This window comes from Typopeltis vanoorti, chromosome 2 (assembly GCF_054136105.1).
Source record: "Typopeltis vanoorti isolate ZY-2024b chromosome 2, IOZ_Tvanoo_1.0, whole genome shotgun sequence".
Classification (NCBI taxonomy): domain Eukaryota; kingdom Metazoa; phylum Arthropoda; class Arachnida; order Uropygi; family Thelyphonidae; genus Typopeltis; species Typopeltis vanoorti.
Window position 1 is genome coordinate 139199935 of NC_143550.1, and position 22815 is coordinate 139222749.

The window sequence follows — 22815 nt, forward strand, 5'->3', positions numbered from 1 at the left end:
ACACCCATATATCAAGACATTTAACATCAAGAAATTTAATACCCATATATATGTTACAGGGCATATCCTCCATTATCTTGAAGGATAATCCCTGTAACATTTCTTTAGATGAAGCAGAGGGGTAGGTTCCAAGCTAGGCTGTAGTCAGTCAAAATCAACATAATCTCTTTTCTTCTATACATGCAGAAAAAAGATTACACTGAAATCAATTCATGGTTTAAAGCTGCAAATCTGTGTTATGTACTATACTTGACAAGAAATAATATTCTTGTTTTTATCCATATTTTATCGAAGCATAAACTGACATTAAAAGTTTTTACATGACTACTGAAAGCAGTCGGCTTTATCACATTGCCCTGAATATCCCATAATGACTCCATTTTAACTCTCTTCCTTGATCAATTTTAACTTAAAGTCTCATTAATGGTAATCTAGGTTTAGCTTCATGCTGATAAGACTGTAATAAAGATGGAATTCTATATTTCCTTGAAATTGGAAGTAAGTTGCAATTCACATTTCTTTGTAAGCATGCATTACATTATCTCTGTGGTCCCTATGAGTTGACTGTACTTGAGCAAAATTTTGTCCCCTAATGTTCTAATTGCATGTCATAAAGATATAATTATGGAGTCTTTTGTTTTGAATGACTTGTAGATTTTCCATCAAGGCTGAATTAACTTTTGTTTCAGACATGCTGTTTTATGTTTCTGATGCCTTAATTAGTATTTTTCCATCCCTTAATAATAATACTTTTTCACCATCCTGTTGTTGTTTTTTTTGTACTGTTATTCAACATTATTGAATTTTTTATTCATATATATATTTTTTTTTTTTTTTTCAAATAAAAATATTCAAAATCCATTTTAGACTCAGATGTCTAGGACTGTAGGACTGTCTTTAGGTGAGAGATGAATATCATTCCTTGGTATGAGACAATCTCCATGCTTATTGGAGGCTTGAAGTGTCTTGAAAAAGTTTCACATTTGGTCTGTAGAGCAGAGTTTACATATTATGTAGAAAACAAATTTCTCCCGTTCTGGGGACCATCTGCTTCAGGCTTTTAACAATAGTGAAATTCATCTACCATCTAAAGACATTCACTAAGAACCATGTCATAGTGGGATTTGAATTCAAAGCATGTTGGTTAAAGAACAGATATAAGATCCATTTGACCAGCCAAAATGGTGGTGGTTGATGATAGCTAAAAACAATATGTAAGGCATTCAGTATAAGATGTTCCTTATGCTTACATTATTATCTAGAGAAAAGATGGTTTTCAGCAAGCCTGCTTACAGCTGCCCTCCTCCTCATAGAAATACATCATCAAATTCCTGATATGAATTTCAGGAGGTGTACAGGATATCATGATAGTACTACATGAAAAAGTTGCATCATTACTAACTTCCTATCTGAACAATTTTCATCACAATTAATGTTATCTGTCAAGACTCTAATACTATCAAATCTTATATTTCTCTCTTCTAAGACACATTTTACTGTATCAATCCACTTAGCTCTTGGTTATTCTTTGGGCATCATGAGAGAGAGGTTTTCTAACCTTTCCTCTTCCATTCTGTTTAAGTGGCCATATCACCTGAGATCAGTTCTGCTTAACATATTACTGAATGCTAACAATGTCAAGTTCTTTCCTAATTTTTAATATAATACTGTCATTGATGTCATCTGTATCTTCTCCATGTAAATTTATGCATATCTTTCTGTTTGAATATGGTGTTAATGACTGGTCTGTGTCCTTGAACAGAAATCCATCATGTACTTAGCTATCATCATCATCAATTTCCTGATATATATACCCTCAAAGGGTATTCAGGCTACTATGATAGCACTACATGGTTAAATCTACATTAGTATTCATTTCCTATCAACAATTTTCCTCCAAATGAGGATATTATTTGTCAGACGCCAATATTGTCATATCTAACATTTCATTATAGCATTCTTCTAAGGTAATTCTAAGAATCAATCCTCTTCCTTTCTGCCCGTTTTTTGTGAACATGGAATGTTAGATTAGCCCTACTCACACATTTTTGAATGCGAACAATGTCAAGTTCCTTCCTAATACAGTAGTTCCCCTTCTCACTTCTCTGAGGGGTTCGGTTTCATTTACCTGCAGTCAACCCAGATACTAAACGGAAAATTCCAGAAATAAACATTTCATAAGTTTTAAATTGCATGCTGCTGTGAGTAGTTATCAGTAAGAGTTATCAAGTAACCCTTATTTTACTTAATAAGGGACACAAAGCACAAGAGTTGTGATGTTTGCAATTCAAATATACCAAAGAAAAGGCATAAAGTGCTTCCTTTAAGTGGAAGTTCTCGATTTCATAAGGAAAGGGGAAAAAATCACATTCTGAGGTTGCTAAGATTCCATTCACATAACTTTTATTATAGTATATTGTTATAATTGTTCCATTTTATTATTTATTGTTGTTAATCTCTTACTGTGGCTAATTTATAAATTAAACTTTATCATAGATATGTATGTATAGGAAAAACAGTTTATAGAGTATTTGATACTATCCTTGGTTTCAGGTATCCCCCATGGATAAGGGGAGGATTACTGTATCATCATTTTTAATATTTATTCTGCTGTCAATGCCATCTGTTCAAGCCAGTGATTTTTCTCAGAACTCTCATATCTGTAATCTCCTAATCTTTGATCAGGTGCTTTATTTCCAACCCACCTCTCGTATCCATAACCTAAAACTTAAGACAACTTCATCACATGCTTCCCTAGCTGATTCAGTCGATGTTTTCTTCAGAGTTTGCCGTGAGACTTCAAGGTTGGTTCTTGTTTTCAAACTGTTTCATTCTTTCCTCAATAATATTTGCATAGTCTGTAGTTTACCTGTAAATGCTGCTCAACTTTAATTATTTTTTAAACTTTTTGTACATACTATTCTTTTCAATGTGCTATTCAGTTTTATCTTGCTTAAAACTAGATGATGGTCACTTCCAGTTTCAATTCCTCTCTACACTCATGTATCCTGAACCAGCATGGAGCTATATCACTTATCAACAATAAGTCATTGAGGCTTTCTTTATTTCTTATGTCTTCTCTCCATGTGTACTTCTGCATATATTTATATTGGAACATGGTTTTACTAATGACTAGTTCAACTGGTTCATATGCTGAGCAGAAATCCAGCAGATACTTACCATTATTATTAGCCTTTCCTGTTTCTTCAGATTTTCCAAATACATTTCTATATATCTGGTATTCATTTCCTTCTCTGCTGTTTATATCTCTAACAAGGACCAACCAAATTCTTTCTTTTTGTCAGCTTTCTGCTGTAATAACTTGAAAAATTCTTCTTCTTCCTTAGTAGAACCTTCTGTTGTACCATTGACAAACAAGTCTCATTTTGATGTTTGCTGAACATCACTCTACTCGATATTGTCTGCCATTCAAGAAGATTGTTTGGTGTTGAAGATTCTGTTCATCCTTGCTTGAATTTAACAACTTTATTTGTCATTTAGAATATTTTCACTTGTTTTTGTCTTCTTGTAACACCAATTATGTCTCATTCTTCTTCCAGTTCCACATTTGTTGATACTTCTCATGTTTGAGTGTGGTTTGATATATGCTTATTCAATAAGATAACTGAACCGGGTTTTATTTGTTGGAATTTGATACAACTAGTAACCGACTAGTTTCGCCATGTTAACTAGCAGCTTCATCTGGGTTTTGGTGAACATACAAATATAAGCTTAAAACAACCAGCTTTGATTATGAATCAATACATAACTGAAAAAATACTGAATGTATAGGAACCATTACACCATATAAATACATGGAGCATGGATGCTAGTACATGGTTAGTCATTGTTCAGCAGGCGCGCCTTATAGTTAGCTACGAAATTAAACTCTGATGTGTTGACAGATCTTATAAGTGATTTCCAAATGTCACATAGGATCATCCCTTGGTTTCTATTTGGGGGAACACCTTGTGAGCAGATTACCACTGTAACTTCTTTTATGTTGTGGGAGATGTAGTCATATGTATGGCATAGAAGATGACATTTTTGAACTTCCATGAATAAGTCTGCACAGGGAGGAAATAGAGGAGCTTCCCATTGCAAGGCCCAAAAGTTATTTTTAGATTTTTCCATTCCATGAGAAAACATTTGAGTTGAGACAATGTTTATAGAGTTGGGAGATGTCTTGAAAGAACAGATTATCTATAAGAACCAAAACTTCATTTACCGGCAGATTTGTAAATAATGACACGACATCTAAACTAGCTAGAATGTCTGTTCTTGAGATGGAGATTTCTTTTTTCATGGAAAAGTTCGAAAATGACATCTTGTTTCGTACAAATCCTAAACCATCAATTTGGTGGAGATATGTTGACGACATATTCATAATATGGAAACACAGTATAGCAGAGTTACATGATTTTCTAGCATCCACCATAAAATCAAGTTCATTCATTCTCAAGTTCACCTTAAAACTTGAGAATGAAGGAAAATTACCTTTTCTGTTCATTTTAATTACGAAACAAGCAGATGAAAGAATTTCCCTCAATGTGTACCATAAGCCGACACACACAGGTCATTACCTACACTTCTCCTCATTACACCATATTTCACAGAAATTGAGCATTATACATATGCTGAAGAACAGGGCGATTTCTATTATAAGAGATGAAAGAATATTAACAGAAGAATTAGATTTTATTCTCCAAATATTAACCAGCAATGGATATTCTAAAAAAATAACAAAAAGAATACTACTCTCTAATCCCTCTCCAGCAAATCCAGGACATTCATTATAAGACTTCAATTTCCATTCCTTTTGTTGATGTACTTTCACAAAAAATTGCTAATCTCCTAAGGTCTCACGACATTAGAATAGCCTTCAAACCGATTAGGACAGTATGGAATATCTTATGCTCACCTAAAGACCACAATGTTTTCAACAAACATCCTGGAGTTTACAACATCCCATGTTCTTGTGGCCTTAATTACATAGGACAAACTTCAAGAAGAAGTCTAGAAATATGACAAAAGGAGAACATTGGAGATCTCACCAACAACAGAGAGGACAGTTCAGGTTGGCATTCCATTTTTCCAATACTCACCATATGAGGATGGGATAGAAGTTCTATGCCATACATAGAAGATGACTACAGCTCCTGCAACATATAAGAAGCTACAGTGGTAATCTGCTCACGAGGTATCCCGAACAGAAACCAAGGGATGATCCTATGTGACATTTGGAAATCACTTATAAGATCTCTCAACACATCGGAGTTTAATTTCATGGCTAACTATAGAGTGCACCTCCTGAACAATGACTGACCATGTACTAGCATCCACGTATTTATATTGTGTAACGGTTCCTATGCATTCGGTATTTTTTCAGTTATGTATTGATTCATAATGAAAGCTTGTTGTTTTAAGTTTATATTTGAATGTTCATCAAAACCCAGATGAAGCTACTAGTTAACATGGCAAAACTAATCACTTACTAGTTGTATTCAATTCCGATAAATAAAACCCAGTTCAGTTCATTCATCATTGTGAATAAAATTAATTTAATCTTATTAAATTAATTTTGTGGTTGAAAATAACATACTAACATATGCTTATTCATTCGACTTAACACTATCAGAATTACTTTATTTTCATATTTAATTTGCATCCTCACTAAATATTGTGCTTAAACAGTTAAAATGTGTAACCACTTCTTTAGGCATACTGCTGAGAATGTAGTTGATGTTTTATGTTTTTATGCCTATTTTCATACTGAATTTGTCGTATCAGTTACTTAATTTGGTTGGACGCCCTTGAAGATATTTATTTGCAACTTCTGTATTCTCATCTGATGAAATGTTGAATTTATCACTTTAAATAATGCACTCTGATTATATTGAAATGCATATTAAGCCATCTTATTTTACAGATGTCATCACCCGGGATATACCTCAGTGAATTGAGAGCTATTTCTGAGAATTTGACAGTTTTATTATTTATTTTATTAACATTTGAATTTCTACTTTTAATAAATGCCTTATTTTAACTGGTATTTTATTCCATTTAAAATTTATAAATTAAAGTTTGTAGCATATATTTATTCATCATTTCTAAAATTTAAATAATATTTTCTTGGGAGAGCTAATAAACATAATCTGTGAAATTCAAAAAAAAAAAAAAAAAAAAAACTTGGCATTAATTAAAATGAATACCAGACTAGACAGATCATTGCTAATTTTTTGTTAGATTTATTCCTGAAAACAGATCTTATTCTTTTATTTTACAGTCAGAAGTTCGTTCCCAAGATACTGTATTTGTAATAATATCAGTAGCTATGACAAAGTATGGTAGGGATTTAGCTTGGAACTTTTTTAAAGAGAAAAAGGATGAACTCAAGAAACGGTATGAGGGTGGCTTCCTCATTTCTAGGCTGGTCAAGGTAATCAATAATCCATTATAGAATGTTACTTTTTTTTAATTTAAATTTGCGCAAATTCATGATTCTAAATTAAAACTAAATTTGCACAAAACCATGATTTTAATAATACATCTTGTTTTTCTTCAGTCAGTGCTTTAATTAAAAGATTAATTAATATATAGGGATTTATCAGTTTTTTTTCTCTCCTTTTATTTGCTTCTTTCCTACATGAAGTATCTCTTAGAATTGTCAGTGATATGAATTGCATACAGTGAAAATTTTATGTTAAACTTGGAAAATTTCCAACTGAATGTTACAGAACAATGATACAGAAATATGAGAGACTCGGTAAAAAAAGAAGTGGAGGAGCATCATAGAACATCGAACCATTTTAATGGAAGAGATCAGCATATGGAGTTGGTGAGGATTGATGGACATGGATGGACTGTTGCAGTGAGAGAGCTCAAGGGTGCAGGTCATTGTCATAAGTAATCATCTGTGTCCAGACTTTTCTCCCTTTATGCCTGCTTCTTCCCAAAATGGAGTTTTACTTTAATTGCTGATAATTTTCATTAATGGAAGAGGTTCAGCTAGCTATCATTTAAGGGGTAACAAAAAAGTTGCCTCTATGATGGAATGATAACTATCTATGATCTATACCAGGGCTGTCCAACCTTAGGTAATCCAAGGACCGCATTTAAAAAAAAAAAAAAAAAACAGATTTATCCTAGGGCCACATCACAATGCATATCTAGTAATTTGGTGAGTAGCAGCGACACAGCCTTGATAGCTGAACAAACGAACAACACTAATCGCACACTCGCATTCCCCCATGAGCTCCCAGAGCATGCACATTAGAACAAAACAGTATAAGAACATTTATTTGACACATCTAAAAAATTTGAAAAACACATGGGTATATAGTGATGTAAAAACACCATATAAAATTACCTAAATCGCAATTATCGATTAGTGATAGAATTAAAATATCTAATATGCATTAGATTCAAATTGTTATTTTATTTTTTCTCTCGTGAAAATTCAAAACCCACAGTGGGCCACACAAAATCACGCACAGTCTATACAATAAAAAAAAAATGATGTACTCATGGAGTATGGTATCTTTCTTTGTGTGGTTGTGAGAAGTTTAGCAAAAAAAAATGTATTGTTACTACAGGTACACCACTGATTTTTCAGCAATGGATGTTTCAGCACCACCTTTAAATCCAGAACAAAATTATAACAGCTCACTTGAAATTCCTGTGACTATCCAACTAATTCACTTGCCAGCTAAAGGTTGCTTGTGTACATGCTCACTTATTTACATCTGTACAAGATGGTGATCTTGTGGTTTTGAGTATTTCTTAGCTTATTTTGTTTACATTTAACCAGCTAGGGTTTTTAAACAAGGACCAGTTCACAGTAGTGATGGTGTCAAATGTAAGCACAAGTCCATATCCACTTGCATAGCTTTTATACTAATGCATTTTATTTAATCATGTGAATATTTAAGTTTTTAGCTGTCTGTGGTGATTGAGAGATATGGAAGAGGTATAAATGGTGGGTCAGAAGTGTACTGATGAATTATTATTGTGACCTCCTTTGGTCCAGCAAAATGACTAACCAACAAAGCTCTGGAACAAAGGTGCTGGAAAAGCAGTGGTCTACCTCTATTAGGATTCTGCATATATACTTAAAAAAGAAAGAAGAAATATAATTTTTAATAAAAATTTTGGCATAGAAAGTCCATCGTTGAGATTTGGATGAGTGTGGAACTAATGTTCAGGGGTATGTTTTGTGGCTGTGTCCTTTTTTACCTGAAATAAGATAAGTTGCAGTAACATAGATTCCAGGTAGCAGTTGCAATTGTATTTTATCTTTTAGAACAGGTAAGAGAAATTTGATTTGGTTAATGGCAGATATAAATTGCAGATATATGCAATACATGTTGAGGTTTTGTGAATATGTGGAATTGATATCCTGTGAAAGTCATATGTTCTTACAGAATTTGGAAAAAAAATGGTTGATTTTGTCTGTAATTCTTGGATCGTAGTCATTTAGAAGAGGTTTCTTGATAGTGGAAATTTCTTGTGGAAAAGATGTTATCAAACAGCAAACTGTATGGCTCTTTGTAGTAATTATTTCATAATACCATATTTTTGTGAAGGATGGTGATCCTGATGGATGTAGCAGCCAGAGAAAGTAATTTCCAGTAGACAGAAGTTGTGACTGAACCATTTTCTTCTTGTTTATAAGGACATCATGAAAAAAGGTTTTGCTTGATTGTATTTCCAATCAAGGTGAATTTGATCCTACAGTCTAAGTTATTGATCTATTGAAGGAAGACTTCTAGTCTTCATGTGAGTTTTTTTATGACAAAAATATTATCCACAGTTTTGACCAACGTTTATTTATAAACACATGGAATAAAAATATCTATCCTAAAACCCAAACATTTTCTTTGTATTTAAAAATATGGATGACTTTTTTTTTTACCATCTAGAAGAATCAGGATCTTAGTCTTCCTTCAAAAATTTAAATGCTTACACCTTACGATCAAAAATTCACTTTGAAATGGAATCAAACAAAACCACATCCTTTCTTAACATCCTTATAAAATTTGAAGAAAATGATTCACTGACTGCTATATCCAGGGCTCAAAAAATATGCTTCCCCATTCCCCTTGGCAAAGAGCTGGACTGGACAAAAAGAATTTTTTATTTAATAAAAAATAATGTTTTAAAGAGAATCTAAGAAAACTCAAATGCAGCACTAATCACTTTATGGAACTCCTATTGACTTGCTGGGACATATCATTTGAAACATGGGAAGGGGTAGATTTTTTTGCATGTTGAGTAGTGTTTTGTATAATTTGCTCATCCCTGGCTATATGCATCAACAGCATCCTTTATCATAGAAATATGATATTATGAAATCATTACTATCAACAACCCATGCAGCTTTGTTCTTCAACAGCATCTTTTCAACAAGAAATTTCCACCATCAAGAAAATTGATTCTCTAAGTGGCTACAGTCCAAGAATTATAAACAGAATCATCAACCATTTTTCTCCAAATTCTATGAGAACAGTGACTTTTATATGATATCAATTCAATATATTCAAGGAACCTCTAAATGTGTTACTCATATCCTGGGAAAAAAAATCCATCTTTCAGTCGCATACAAATCCATCACCAAAATCAAGTTCCTTTCACCCCTTCTCCAAAAGTTGAAGTACAGTTTTGCTACCTGAAGCCCATCAAATTCCCTCTAACTGCAATGTTTCCTTTTTGGGATAAACAGTCCACTCTGTCAAACATTTCTGAACATCTGGCTTTGCAGAACATGGAATTGATACCCTAACCTTAAGATCTTGTGAGATAATAAGTTTCTGCATAGAAGCACATACAAATTTGAATGCACTTTTCATGTAAAGTGCAGGAGGTCATCATCCAAATCTCAATCTCAATGATAGACTGCTTTGCCCAGAATATGGAATTGTTATTAGCAATTGTATATCTTAATTTTTTTTTTTTTAAATCTCTTTTCCATGGACTGATTAAGTCCATGGAAAAGCCCATAGCTGTCTCATCTATTTGTTTGTATATTTTCCCTCTTTCCATGTGAAATATCCTGCATGTATTGTGAATTTGAATAGTTCAAATATATCAGGGGGGGAGTGTGACTTCAGTAGATTGAGGGTTTCTATTAGTGGTACATTTGTGAATAGTGAGGTGATATCAAAGCTTACCATTAAGTCTGAGCTTTTTAGGGTATGGTGTTGTAAGATGCTTTTTAGGTGGGCTGAATTTTTGACAAAGGAGGCAGAATTGTTTGTGAGGGCGGCTAGTAGCTTAGCTAAATGTCTAGCCAGTTTGTATGTGGGACTATTTATACTGTCCACAATTGGGCATAAAGGTGTACCTTGTTTGTGAATTTTTGGTGCTCCATAAATCCTAGGTGTTTTAACATGGAAGGGCTTGAGTTTGTTTACTGTGTCTTTGGGCCAGGAAGTGATTTTTTCAATAATTTATGTGCTTTATTTTTTTGTGTTGGTGGGATTGCGATCTATAATTTTGTATGTTGACTGATCTTGTAACACTGTGTGCATTTTGTTTTCATATTCTGTTCTGTTCATCACCATGGTTGCATTCCCTTTGTCTGCTTTTGTTATGATAATCTGGCTATTATTCTGTAGCTCTTGTAGCAATGATTTTCTTATGCAGGATATTATTTTTGGGAGGCTTAGACTTGATTAGGATGTTGGCCACATCTAAACGTATGTTGTTGGCTATTGTTGGAGGCAGATCGTATATTCTCCATTCGATGGACGCCATTATTTTGGCTTTTGGAACTTGTTTGGGAGTCACGGCAAAATTGTGTCCTCGACTTAAAGCACTAGTGGCTTCTTTGCTTAAGGTGAGCGAAGATAAATTCACGATTACCGAGGTCTTGTTGTAATTGCAGTCGTTGTATAGTGCTGCGTGTTGGAGATTTTCAAATTTATTTTGGTGTTGGTTTTTGACTATGTTGAATTCTGTTTTAGCTGTTGCATCGGTGATGTTATCTAGGATCTCCCATAGTTCCATATTCAGAATATTATATAGTGATTCACGTAGTGCGTTGATGGTTGAATTTGATTTTGCTAATTCCAGACGAGTGGCATTGATCTGTTCACGTAATAGCGCTACACTCGCTCGTTTATAAATGCGTTGGCTTTGGCCGAGTGGCACTTGTTTTTGATTTTAACACAGTTCGGTATTAAATTTGTGTCTCGGCACCTCTTTAAGAAGGCTAACCTGTTCAGTTGCCACGCCAATTTTAACTTCCACTTACCATATTGTCGTGTCTTGCGTACGATATCATCTCTGTGAAGAATCCTTAAATGTGTGGACAGACTTATTTGTTCGTCATGCATGTTGTTTATTTTTTAACGGTATATATTAGAACACAGAAAAATAAGTAAATAATTAATTTATTAACTTATTGCTGATATTTCGCTGGTGTTATAACCAGCATCTTCAGAGCACAAAAACACAGTTTGTCACAATACACAAGACTATAACAACATGGTGTAATCAACGGACTAGCTAGGGGGGACTCTGGTGAACCCCCGTGACGAGTGAACACAGTTTCTTACCCACTAGGTCCCTTAAATATCCTTTCCTGTTCTTTGTCTTTACCTCTGCAATTTTTGTGCCTTTCCTCAGGTGTGTCGACGTCACTCTCACTTGCCTTTACCAAAGTCTTTGTTTCTTGATGATTTTCAACTTTCACAAGTCAGTCTTTTGCGACTTTTTACTTCAGCGTTTCTTTTGTTCTTTACTAATTTGGACAACTTTTGCTGACTCATTACTTTAACAAAGACTCGTTCTCTTTGTGTTGATCACGATAGTTTTACAGATATCAGATCATAGATACATTTTAACTAATTTTTTATTTATACCTTACATCAATTTTGCATTAGATTTTCTCTAATATTTTGATTTAAGACCCTTGTAAAACCAATCTCGATAAGTTATTAATATAACTTATCATGCAAGATTTTACAATACCACTTATATCTACTAGTTGCAAAAAAACATTTTGCTCATCCAATGTCTGGAAGAAATTTTGGTGAAAGATTTTGTGTGTGTGTGTGCATGTGCACACGCCTCCATTTCAATGTCAGCAACAAAGGGAATGTCTTTAATAGAATTTAAAACATCCAAATTCAAATTAGGTGCAATAATTTGTAAAATCTGACATTTTTGTTGCTAGTCCATTATCTTTTTTACCTCAACATGTTGCATGCTACTTCTGTTCCAAATGACTGCTAACCAATTATCAGTTCTCTAGCAAGAAAAGCTTGTTCATTTCATTCTTTATTCCAAGGTTTCTCAAATTGTGTTCCATGAGAAGTTCTGGAATTTGTCATTTTAGTTTTCTAAGCATTTTTCATGAATAAATATTTTACAGTAGAAATATTCTGAGGAGCATAATATTCGTGAATACGTCAAAGCTCAGACCCAGAACGCCTAATAACATCTGTGTATCATTAATTTTCACACATCAAAACCTTTCAACATTTGGGAAAACGAATACCGCTGTTTATGACGGTCATAAAAATTGCCTGCAAGCGGATTATAACAACGTGTGGCATATCTTCTGTTCTCAAAACTGAAGGAAATGACATCTGTGTAGGCAAATGTCAGTGACCAAGCGGCATATTTTTAAACAATGAAATATTCATGAATTATCGTTAATTTTCACATATCGGAATCTTTCAACAATCAGAAAAGAGGATACTGCCGTTTATACCCGATCATAAAAATTGCCTGCAAGCCGATTACAACAATGGGTGGTGTGTTCTCATAACTGAACAAAATGACATCTGTGTTGCAAATGTCAGTGACCAATCAGCAAGGAAGTATAAAGAAAATTTTTCCACTGAAATTGAAGATCAAGGTAGTCTGTATCCGGCTCTCAAATCTCTTCATATTGTGTGCTTGTTCTGAAACCGAGGTGCTGTGATTTTTTTAAAGTAATAGGATTACAGATTTAAATTCTAATATTCTAATGGGATATGTTAATGAAAATCAGCACAATTTGATTTAATGATGGTTTAATTGATTAATTAATTATTAATTAATATTTAATTATCATCATCATCAAATTCCTGCCATGTACCCACAAGGGGTGTACACGATATGATAGTACTACATGAAAAAATTATATCATTACTAACTTCCTATCTACAATTTTCCTCCAAATCAGTCTGTTACTTGTCAAGACTCAAACATCATCAGATCTTATATTTCTATCGTCTAAGGTACTTTGTACCGTATCAATCCACCTATATCTTGGTCTTCCTCTGGGTCGTTTTGCTGCCAACCTGGCAAAGAACACTTGTTTTGCTAATCTTTCCTCGCCCATTTTGTGTAGGTGACCATACCACCTGAGATTAGCTCTGCTAACGCATTCCTGGATTCTGACAATGTCAAGTTCTTTCCTAATATCCTCGTTTTTAATATGATATTGCCATTGACGCCATCTGTTCACGCCTATAATCATTCTCAGGACTCTCATATCTGCGGTCTCTAGACTTTGGTCAAGTGTTTTACTTCTGACCCAGCTGTCAGATCCATAAGTTAAAACTGGTTTGAACACTGTCTTGTATACAGCTAATTTAGTGTTCCGACCAATTTCTCTCTTACTCCATATGAATTTATTCAATTGACTTCCCACCATACCAGCTTTGCTGATTTTGTTGTCTATTTCTATATTTAATTTACCATCTTCAGTAAAAATTGTGCCTAAGTAGCTGAAATGTTTTACTTGTTCCACAGGTTCTGTGTTCACAACGCAGTTGACATTTTCAACGATTCTACCTATTTTCATTGTCTTTGTCTTTTTATTGCTGACCTTCATACCATGTCTATTACAACAGTTATTCAGTTTAGTCAAGGAATCTTGCAAACTTGTAGCGGATTTATTTAGAAGTATTACATCATCCGCATAAAGCAAAGAGCTGACATTAACATCTCCAATTTTGATATCATGTTTAATACCACTTTCCTTCATAATGTGATCCATATAGATAATGAATAACAGAGGGGATAATGTACATCCTTGTCTCACACCAGATTTAACATTAAACCGTCTTCCTGTACTTCCTTCAATTCTAACTGTTGACTTACAACTCAAATAAAGACTAAGTATTGCTTGATATAATGCCCCATTGACACCATATAACTGCAGCTTATTGAATAGCTTCTCTCTTGGCACCTTATCATATGCCTTTTCCAAATTGACAAAACTTAAATACAGATATTTGTTATATTCCCATGTTTTCTCGACTATTTGTCGTAAAGTGAAGATCTGTTCCTGACAGCCTCTGTTTGGCCTGAATCCAGCTTGTTCTTCACCAGGCTTTTCTTCCACAATTCTTCTCAACCGTTTCTCAAGTACACTTGCATAGATCTTGCCAGGAACATTCAGTAGGGAAATACCTCTGTAATTCTCACATTCGGTTTTATTTCCCTTTTTATATATGGGTACTATGAGAGCTCTACTCCAATCATCGGGAATTCGTCCCTCTGTCCAGGCTTGCTGAACTATGCAGTGCAGCCACTGTAAGACTCTTATATCACCGTACTTCAGCATTTCTGGTCGAATATCATCCACTCCAGCTGCCTTTCCACATTTCAAGCCTTTGATGGCTTTTTCTACTTCAAGTATGGATATCTATTCCTGCCTGCATGACTGGTCAGTGTTTTTTTACCACTGTGTTGTCATCACTGATTGTTTCATTTAGCAGCTTTTCAAAGTAATTACTCCATACTTCAAATATATCTTTTTCTCCTGTTTTCATGTCACCTTTATCATCTCTAACTCCTTTTACAGCACTCTTTCCTCCATTCCTAAGCTTTTTCAACAACATCCAGAATATTTTGCCACCTTCTTGATATTTATTTTCTATATTCTTGCCAAAGTCGTCCCATGACTTTTGTTTAGCTAGTTTTACACAGTGTTTAGCATTCTTGCATTTGTCTCTATATTCTCTAAGAGCACAAGCTGACTTATTTGCCAGGAAGTTTTGATATGCTTTCTTCTTTTCTTTAACTTCCTGTGTCCACCAGAAGGCTCTGATTTTTTTATCCTTGCAGACAACCTCACCACATGCCTCTCTGGGAGAATCAATGTTTTCTTCAGAGTTTGCCACTGAATCTCCAAGGTTTGATTCCTGTTCTCAAAATTCAATTATCAATTATTAATTAATAATAAAAACAGCTAAATTACCAATTAATTGTTAATTAATGCATGTATTAATTAACAAACAATTTCATTCCGTGAAAATTTCTGGATTTGTGAAGTATTCACTAATAGAAAAGGTTTGAGAAACCCTGCTTCATCATCATCAAATTCCAGACATGTACCCTCAAGGGGTGTACAGGATATGATAGTACTACATGAAAAATTTACGTCATTACTAACTTCCTATCTACAATTTTCTTCCAAATCAGCCTGTTACTTTGCAAGACTCCAACATTATCAGATCCTATATTTCTATCATCTAAGGCACTTTGTACCGTATCAATCCACCTATATTTTGGTCTTCCTCTGGGTCGTTTTCCTGCCAACCTAGCAGAGAACACTTGTTTCGCTAACCTTTCCTCGCCCATTCTGTTTAAGTGACCATTCCACCTGAGATTAGCTCTGCTAATGCATTCCTGGATGCTGACATTGCCAAGTTCTTTCCTAATATCCTCGATCAGAGGATATTAGGAAAGATATAATCAGATCTCAGATCCATAAGTTAAAACTGATTTGAACACTGTCTTGTATACAGCTAATTTAGTGTTCTGACTAATTTCTCTCTTGTTCCATATGAATTTATTCAGTTAACTGCCTACCATATCAGCTTTGTTGATTCTGTTGTCTATTTCCATAATTAATTTACCATTTTCAGTAAAAATCGTGCCTAAGTAGCTGAAATGTTTTACTTGTTTCACAGGTTCCCCGTTCACAATGCAGTTGATATTTTCAACAATTCTACCTATTTTCATTGTCTATGTCTTTTTAATGCTGACCTTCATACCATATCTATTACAACAGTTATTCAATTTAGTCAGACAATCTTGCAAACTTGTAGCGGATTTATTTAGAAGTATAACATCTTCCGTATAAAGCAAAGAGCTGACATTAACATCTCCAATTCTGATATCATGTTTAATACCACTTTCCTTCATAATGTAATCCATATAGATAATGAATAACAGAGAGGATAATATACATCCTTGTCTCACACCAGATTTAATGTTAAACCATCTTCCTGTACTTCCTTCAAGTTTAACTGCTGACTTACAACTCAAATAAAGACTAAGTATTGCTTGATATAATGCTCCATTGACACCATATAACTGTAGCATATTGAATAGCTTCTCTCTTGGCACCTTGTCATATGCCTTTTCGAGATTGACAAAACTTAAATACTGATCTTTGTTATATTCCCATGCTTTCTCAACTATTTGTCGTAAAGTATCTGACCCTGACAGCCTCTGTTTGGCCTGAATCCAGCTCTGTTTCTCAAGTATACTTGCATACATCTTGCCAGGAACACTCAGTAGGGAAATACCTCTATAATTCTCATATGCAGTTTTATTTCCTTTTTTATATATGGGTACTATGAGAGCTCTACTCCAATCATCGGGAATTCGTCCCTCTGTTCAGGCTTTCTGAACTATGCAGTGCAGCCACTGTAAGACTTTAATACCACCACATTTCAGCATTTGTGGTCGAATATCATCTACTCTTGCTGCTTTTCCACATTTCAAGCCTTTGATGGCTTTTTCTACTTTAAGTTTGGATATGTATTCCTGACTGTATGCCTGTTGAGTGTTTTTTACCACTGTGCTATCACTGCTTGTTTCATTTAGCAATTTTTCGAAGTAATTACTCCATACTTGAAGGATATCTTTTTCTCCTGTTTTCATGTTCACCTTTATCATCTTTAACTCCTTTTACAGCACTCTTTCCTTCATTTCTAAGCTTCTTCAACAACCTCCAGAATATCTTACCACTTTCTTGATATTTATTTTCTATGTTCTTGCCAATGTCCTCCCATGACTTTTGTTTAGATAGTTTTACACAGTGTTTCGCTTTCTTACATTTGTCTCTGTATTCTCTGAGAGCAAAAGCTGACTTATTTTCCAGGAATTTTTGATATGCTTTCCTCTTTTCCTTCACTGCCTCTTTAACTTCCTGTGTCCACCATGGAGTTCTGATTTTTCTATCCTTGCAGACAACCTCACCACATGCCTCTCTGGTTGAATTAATCAAGTTTTTCTTTAAGGCTTGCCACCGAATCTCCAAGGTTTGGTTCCTGTTCTCAAACTCTCATTTTTTTTTCAATAATCTTTGTGTATTTATCCTACAGTTCACATCTGAGATCTGCTCAACTTTTATTCGCTTTAAAACTTCCTTACATGTTATTCTTTTCATTATGAAATTCAATTTTATCCTGCTCAAGACTAAATAGTGATCGCTTCCAATTTCAAATCCTCTGTACACTTTGATGTCCTGCACCAGGGAAAAAACATCACTCTCATCAATAACATAGTCAATGAGACTTTTCTTATTCCTGCCTCTTCTCTCCATGTGAATTTGTGCACATGTTTATGTTGGACATGGTGTTAGTTTTAACTAGTCCATGTCCTGAGCAGAAATCCAACAAATATTTGCCATTATTATTAGCTTTGCTCTTTTCTCCAAATTTTCCCAAAATATTTTTGTATGTCTCACAATCATTTCCTACTCTGCTATTTAGATCCCCAACAAGGACCAACTTTTCCTTTTTCATTGTGTCAGTTGCTTTTTCTAAGTCATCAAAAAATTACTCCACTTCTACGTTAGTAGAACCTTCTGTGGGTCCATAGGCACAAATAAGTCTCATTGTCCAGTTTCCCATTCTGATATTTGCCCACATCACTTTACTTGAGACTACCTGCCATTCAAGAAGATTAGCCTCGTATTTTGTGTTGAATACTATGGTTACTCCTTATTTTCCTTGATTGTCATTTTCTGAGTATAACATTTTGTATTTATTGTTCAGAAAGATCTCACCAGTTTTTGTTTTTTGTTTCAGTCACCCTAATTATGTCGATCTGGTATTTCTTCAGCTAGCTCCATTTCTTTGCCATTCAGGCTTCTTATGTTGATAGTACCAATCTTTAACTTTGGTGATGTTGAGTTGGGGTGTGCTTTCAGATTTGTTCGAGTAACTGACTTTTCGCTGTTCGCCCTGGTTCCCTGGCGAAAACAACGGGGGGGGGGGGCCTTGTTTAACCGCCGATGCCCCAGCTGGCATGAAATTTTGTCATGTTGTACCATCATTTTCTATATTGGTTTAAGCCAATAAGAATACAATTTGGTCGACTAAATCCCAAATTGCCAGCCCATCCTCATTCGTTCAGTATCCAGGTAGATACCCAACAGGGTGCACCACGAGAAGGTGAGGATTGGACATTAGGTCAGAAGCCATTGTCGGTTCCCCGCATTCCTTTAAAGGCTATGTGGAGGTCTCCTCTCAGTTATACAGCTTTGACCCTTAAGCAACCCCCTGCTTTATTCTATCAAAGTATATAATAGATGAATTTTGGAAAGAAATTATGTAAATGATTGCATCTTCTGATTTTTATCTACTCATCTCTTATAATGGAGGAGTTACTTTTCATTTGAACAATCTGTTGAAGCATCTTGAAGACACTACAGGAGTCTTTGATTATCTAATTTTTGTTTAAAGACATCAGCAATAACTGACACAATTTGTTTACATTTCATATCATTTTGGTACCATTTAAAGCCAATTTCAAATTAGGTGCAATAATCTGAATATTGAGCCTTTTAAAGTTTTTGAGTAAATTGGTTTATTGAATTTAGCCTTTATAAGAGGCTGTGTTAAGAATGCACTTCAGTTATTCAAACATTTTAGGATCCATCTTTTTTTGTATGATAACTGGTGATATATTTCCTGGGTGACTTCTGACCAAGTCTATATTACAGCTATTGTTTGTTAAAATTTAAAATCTCATGAACCCTTAAATGTCTTCACTTTGGCAGGAACCATGGCTGTGCGCTCAACTATTTATTAAAAATTCCATTGATTTCAGATCTTTAATTGAAAATTTAGTTTTAGATTATTTAAATTAAGGGATATTAAATCCCACATTGTTTCAAAACCGAATAAGAAACTCAAAGATCGGAATCAAAGCGTTTCATGCCGAATATAGTAAACTATAAAAGTATCGGCAATTACTAGCGTAAGCTAAAGCACGTAGTACAAACTAGGGCAACTCGTAGCAAAGGTAAATAAAGCTCTGATCACTATTCTTAGTATTTCCCATAATGTAAAACACATCTCCTAGGAGATGTATGATGTTATACATTATGGTGGGAGGTCACTATCCAGACTGGTTTCGACCTTTATTGAGTAGGTAGTCCAAATTAATACTAAGGGTATAGCGAAAAGAACTTGTATATTTTGCTATACGAGTTGTCAAAAAGGTGCACCCATTAAATTACTTAAATATAAAGAGCCAATAGGCTTCACTTTGGCGATGTAACATTATTTAAATTAAGGGGATATTAAATCCCACATAGTTTCAAAACCGAATAAGAAACTCAAAGATCGGAATCAAAGTCTAAGTGAAGCCTATTGGCTCTTTATATTTAATTTAGTTTAGATAATAACAATGTCATGGTAAGCTTTGATATCACCTCTCTTTTTTACCGGTATCTCTCTTTTGGATATTTAAATCTACTAAACCCTATCACCCACCTCCAATATCATTGATCATTTTAATTTTATCATTCATTCTGGTTTCTTCATTGGAAAGATACCAATTATAAACAGATTGAGGGCATAGCGATGGGCTCTCCTCCCTCTATCCAATTATTATATGGAGTGTTTTGAAAAACATGCCCAAGAAACTTTGTAAAAACTCAAATGATTGTAGATTCTGTATCAATGTTTTAAACGCTGATCTCCTCGTCATTTTCAAATAGGAAAGAAAATGTAGTGAATATCAAAGCTGACAAACAATAGTCCTATTCCCATAAGAAACATCTCATTTCACTACTTTTGATAATATTCCAATCTCTAGTCATTTCTTGGAGTAACTTTCACATCTAAACTATCCTGCACAAATATATCATACACATAGATAGTCTCTTTGGCCTCCATAAACTCGGTGTTCTCTTTTGTTCAAAACACTACTTCATTGGCCTCTTTCCGTTGCATCAAACCTTCATAGATTGACAAAGATATTCATGTCTTTGTTTGCTTGCTTCATGTTTGCGGAAATTCTGATGCTTATAAATCCAAATGTGCCTAATCTTAGAATTTTCACCAGCTAGTAGTAATAATAATAAATACTTAGGTTTTTGTTGGGTTTCTACTCAGAATACAAACTAGCTGACACATGCACGCATGCGCACACACACACCATATTCCAACATGGGATGTACCGAAAATCGTATTAAGAGAGCAAACTAGAGATGCAATAAAGTCTTTAGTATCAGACCGCCAAAAAGGTGTGTGTGTGTATGGGGGCGGGGTATATAGTTTAAAGTTAAGTGCAACTCATACAAGCATTACTGAGCAAAAAGTTGCATCCATGGTCTTTCATGAGTGGAATACCTAAAAGTAATAGTTTTGTGATAGTCACACTGCATAATTCAGATTTCTTGTCAGAAGAACACATCCCAAATGATTTGAGAAACCCCCCCCCCTTGCTTTACTTTATCATGTTTTTATTAAAAGAGAGAAATAAAAAAATGAATAGAATGTGAGAATTTCATATGAATTTTTCTGCTAACTGTCCCAGCATAGATTGATAATGTATATTTGAGAAAAGGCTCAGAATCGCTGAAGTGACGATCAAGCTTGGTTTAGGCCAAATGATGGTTTTGCAACATCTGTACTATGTGGGATCATATGGCTAAGGAGAATGAAGGAAATTGTGGGTATGTTTCTTGAATGTCAAAGGTTTAAAGGAATACACATTCTTTTATTCTATTTTCCACTGATTAGTGTGAAGTCTAGAAATTAATTTCTTCCTTTAGTTTTTTGTTGTGGCATTTTGTTAGGTATTTTTAAGAAGTTTTTCTTAGATTCTTTTATAATTTTATGGAATAAAGCTGTTCATTGAATAGCTTTTATTTCTTCTCTTTATTTCAGATATTATTTCCAAATAATAAATTATGCTTATCTCATTTATGATTTGCATTATCTGTTCCTGATGATTTTTAATGATCTGAAAACAAACCCCAACTCAACATCACCAGAGTTAAAGATCGGTAATATCAACGTAAGAAGCCTGAATGGCAAAGAAATGGAGCTAGCTGAGGAATTAGATAAGTACCAGATCGACATAATAGGGGTGACTGAAACAAAAAAGACCAAAACTGGTGAGATCTTTCTGAGCAATAAATACAAAATGTTATATTCAGGCAATAACAATCAAGGAAAAGAAGGAGTAGCCATAGTATTCAACACAAAATATGAGGCTAATCTTCTTGAATGGCAGTCAGTCTCAAGTAGAGTAATGTGGGCAAATATGAGAATGGGGAACTGGACAATGAGACTTATTTGTGCCTATGGTCCCACAGAAGGTTCTACTAAGGTAGAAGTGGAGGAATTTTTTGAGGCTTTAGAAAAAGCAACTGACACAATGAAAAAGGAAAAGTTGGTCCTTGTTGGGGATCTAAATAGTAGAGTAGGAAATGATTGTGAGACATACAAAAATATTTTGGGAAAATTTGGAGAAAAGAGCAAAGCTAATAATAATGGCAAATATCTGTTGGATTTCTGCTCAGGACATGGACTGGTTATTACTAACACCATGTTCCAACATAAAAATGTGCACAAATTCACATGGAGAGAAGAGGCTAGGAATAAGAAAAGTCTCATTGACTATGTTATTGTTGATAGTGATGTTTTCTCCCTGGTGCAGGACACCAGAGTGTACAGAGGATTTGAAATTGGAAGTGATCACTATTTAGTCTTGAGCAGGATAAAATTGAATTTCATATTGAAAAGAATAACATGTAAGAAAGTTTTAAAGCGAATAAAAGTTGAGCAGCTCTCAGATGTAAACTGTAGACTAAAATACAGGAATATTATTGAAAAGAAAATGAAAGAGTTTGAGAACAGGAATCAAACCTTGGAGATTCAGTGGCAAACTCTGAAGGAAACATTGATTGATTCTGCCAGAGAGGCATGTGGTGAGGTTGTGTGCAAAGATAAAAAAATCAGAACTCCCTGGTGGACACAGGAAGTTAAAGAGGCAGTGAAGGAAAAGAAGAAAGCATATCAAAAGTTCCTGGCAAATAAGTCAGCTTTTACTCTTACAGAATACAGAGACAAATGTAAGAAAGCTAAACAGTGTGTAAAACTAGCTAAACAAAAGTCATGGGAGGACTTTGGCAAGAATATATAAAATAAATATCAAGAAGGTGGCAAAATATTCTGGAGGTTGTTGAAGAAGCTTAGGAATGGAGGAAAGAGTGCTGTAAAAGGAATTAGAGATGATAAAGGTGAAATGAAAACAGGAGAAAAAGATATCCTTGAAGTATGGAGTAATTACTTTGAAAAACTGCTAAATGAAACAAGCAGTGATGACAGCACAGTGATAAAAAACACTGACCAGGCATGCAGTCAGGAATACATATCCATACTTGAAGTAGAAAAAGCCATCAAAGGTTTGAAATGTGGAAAGGCAGCAGGAGTAGATGATATTCGACCAGAAATGCTGAAGTATGGTGGTATAAGAGTCTTACAGTGGCTGCACTGCATAGTTCAGAAAGCCTGGACAGAGGGACGAATTCCCAATGATTGGAGTAGAGCTCTCATCGTA

The 22815-nt window shown here is 34.5% G+C and overlaps 1 protein-coding gene across 1 annotated transcript in view; it reads left to right on the forward strand.

Moving 5' to 3' along the window:
* Positions 1–22815, forward strand: part of Psa (puromycin-sensitive aminopeptidase) — a 218977-nt gene that overhangs the window by 167348 nt on the left and 28814 nt on the right. The window contains exon 18 of the mRNA XM_090408456.1: positions 6287–6439. Coding sequence (XP_090264582.1) covers positions 6287–6439 — 153 coding nt within the window. The remainder of the gene's footprint in view (positions 1–6286; positions 6440–22815) is intronic.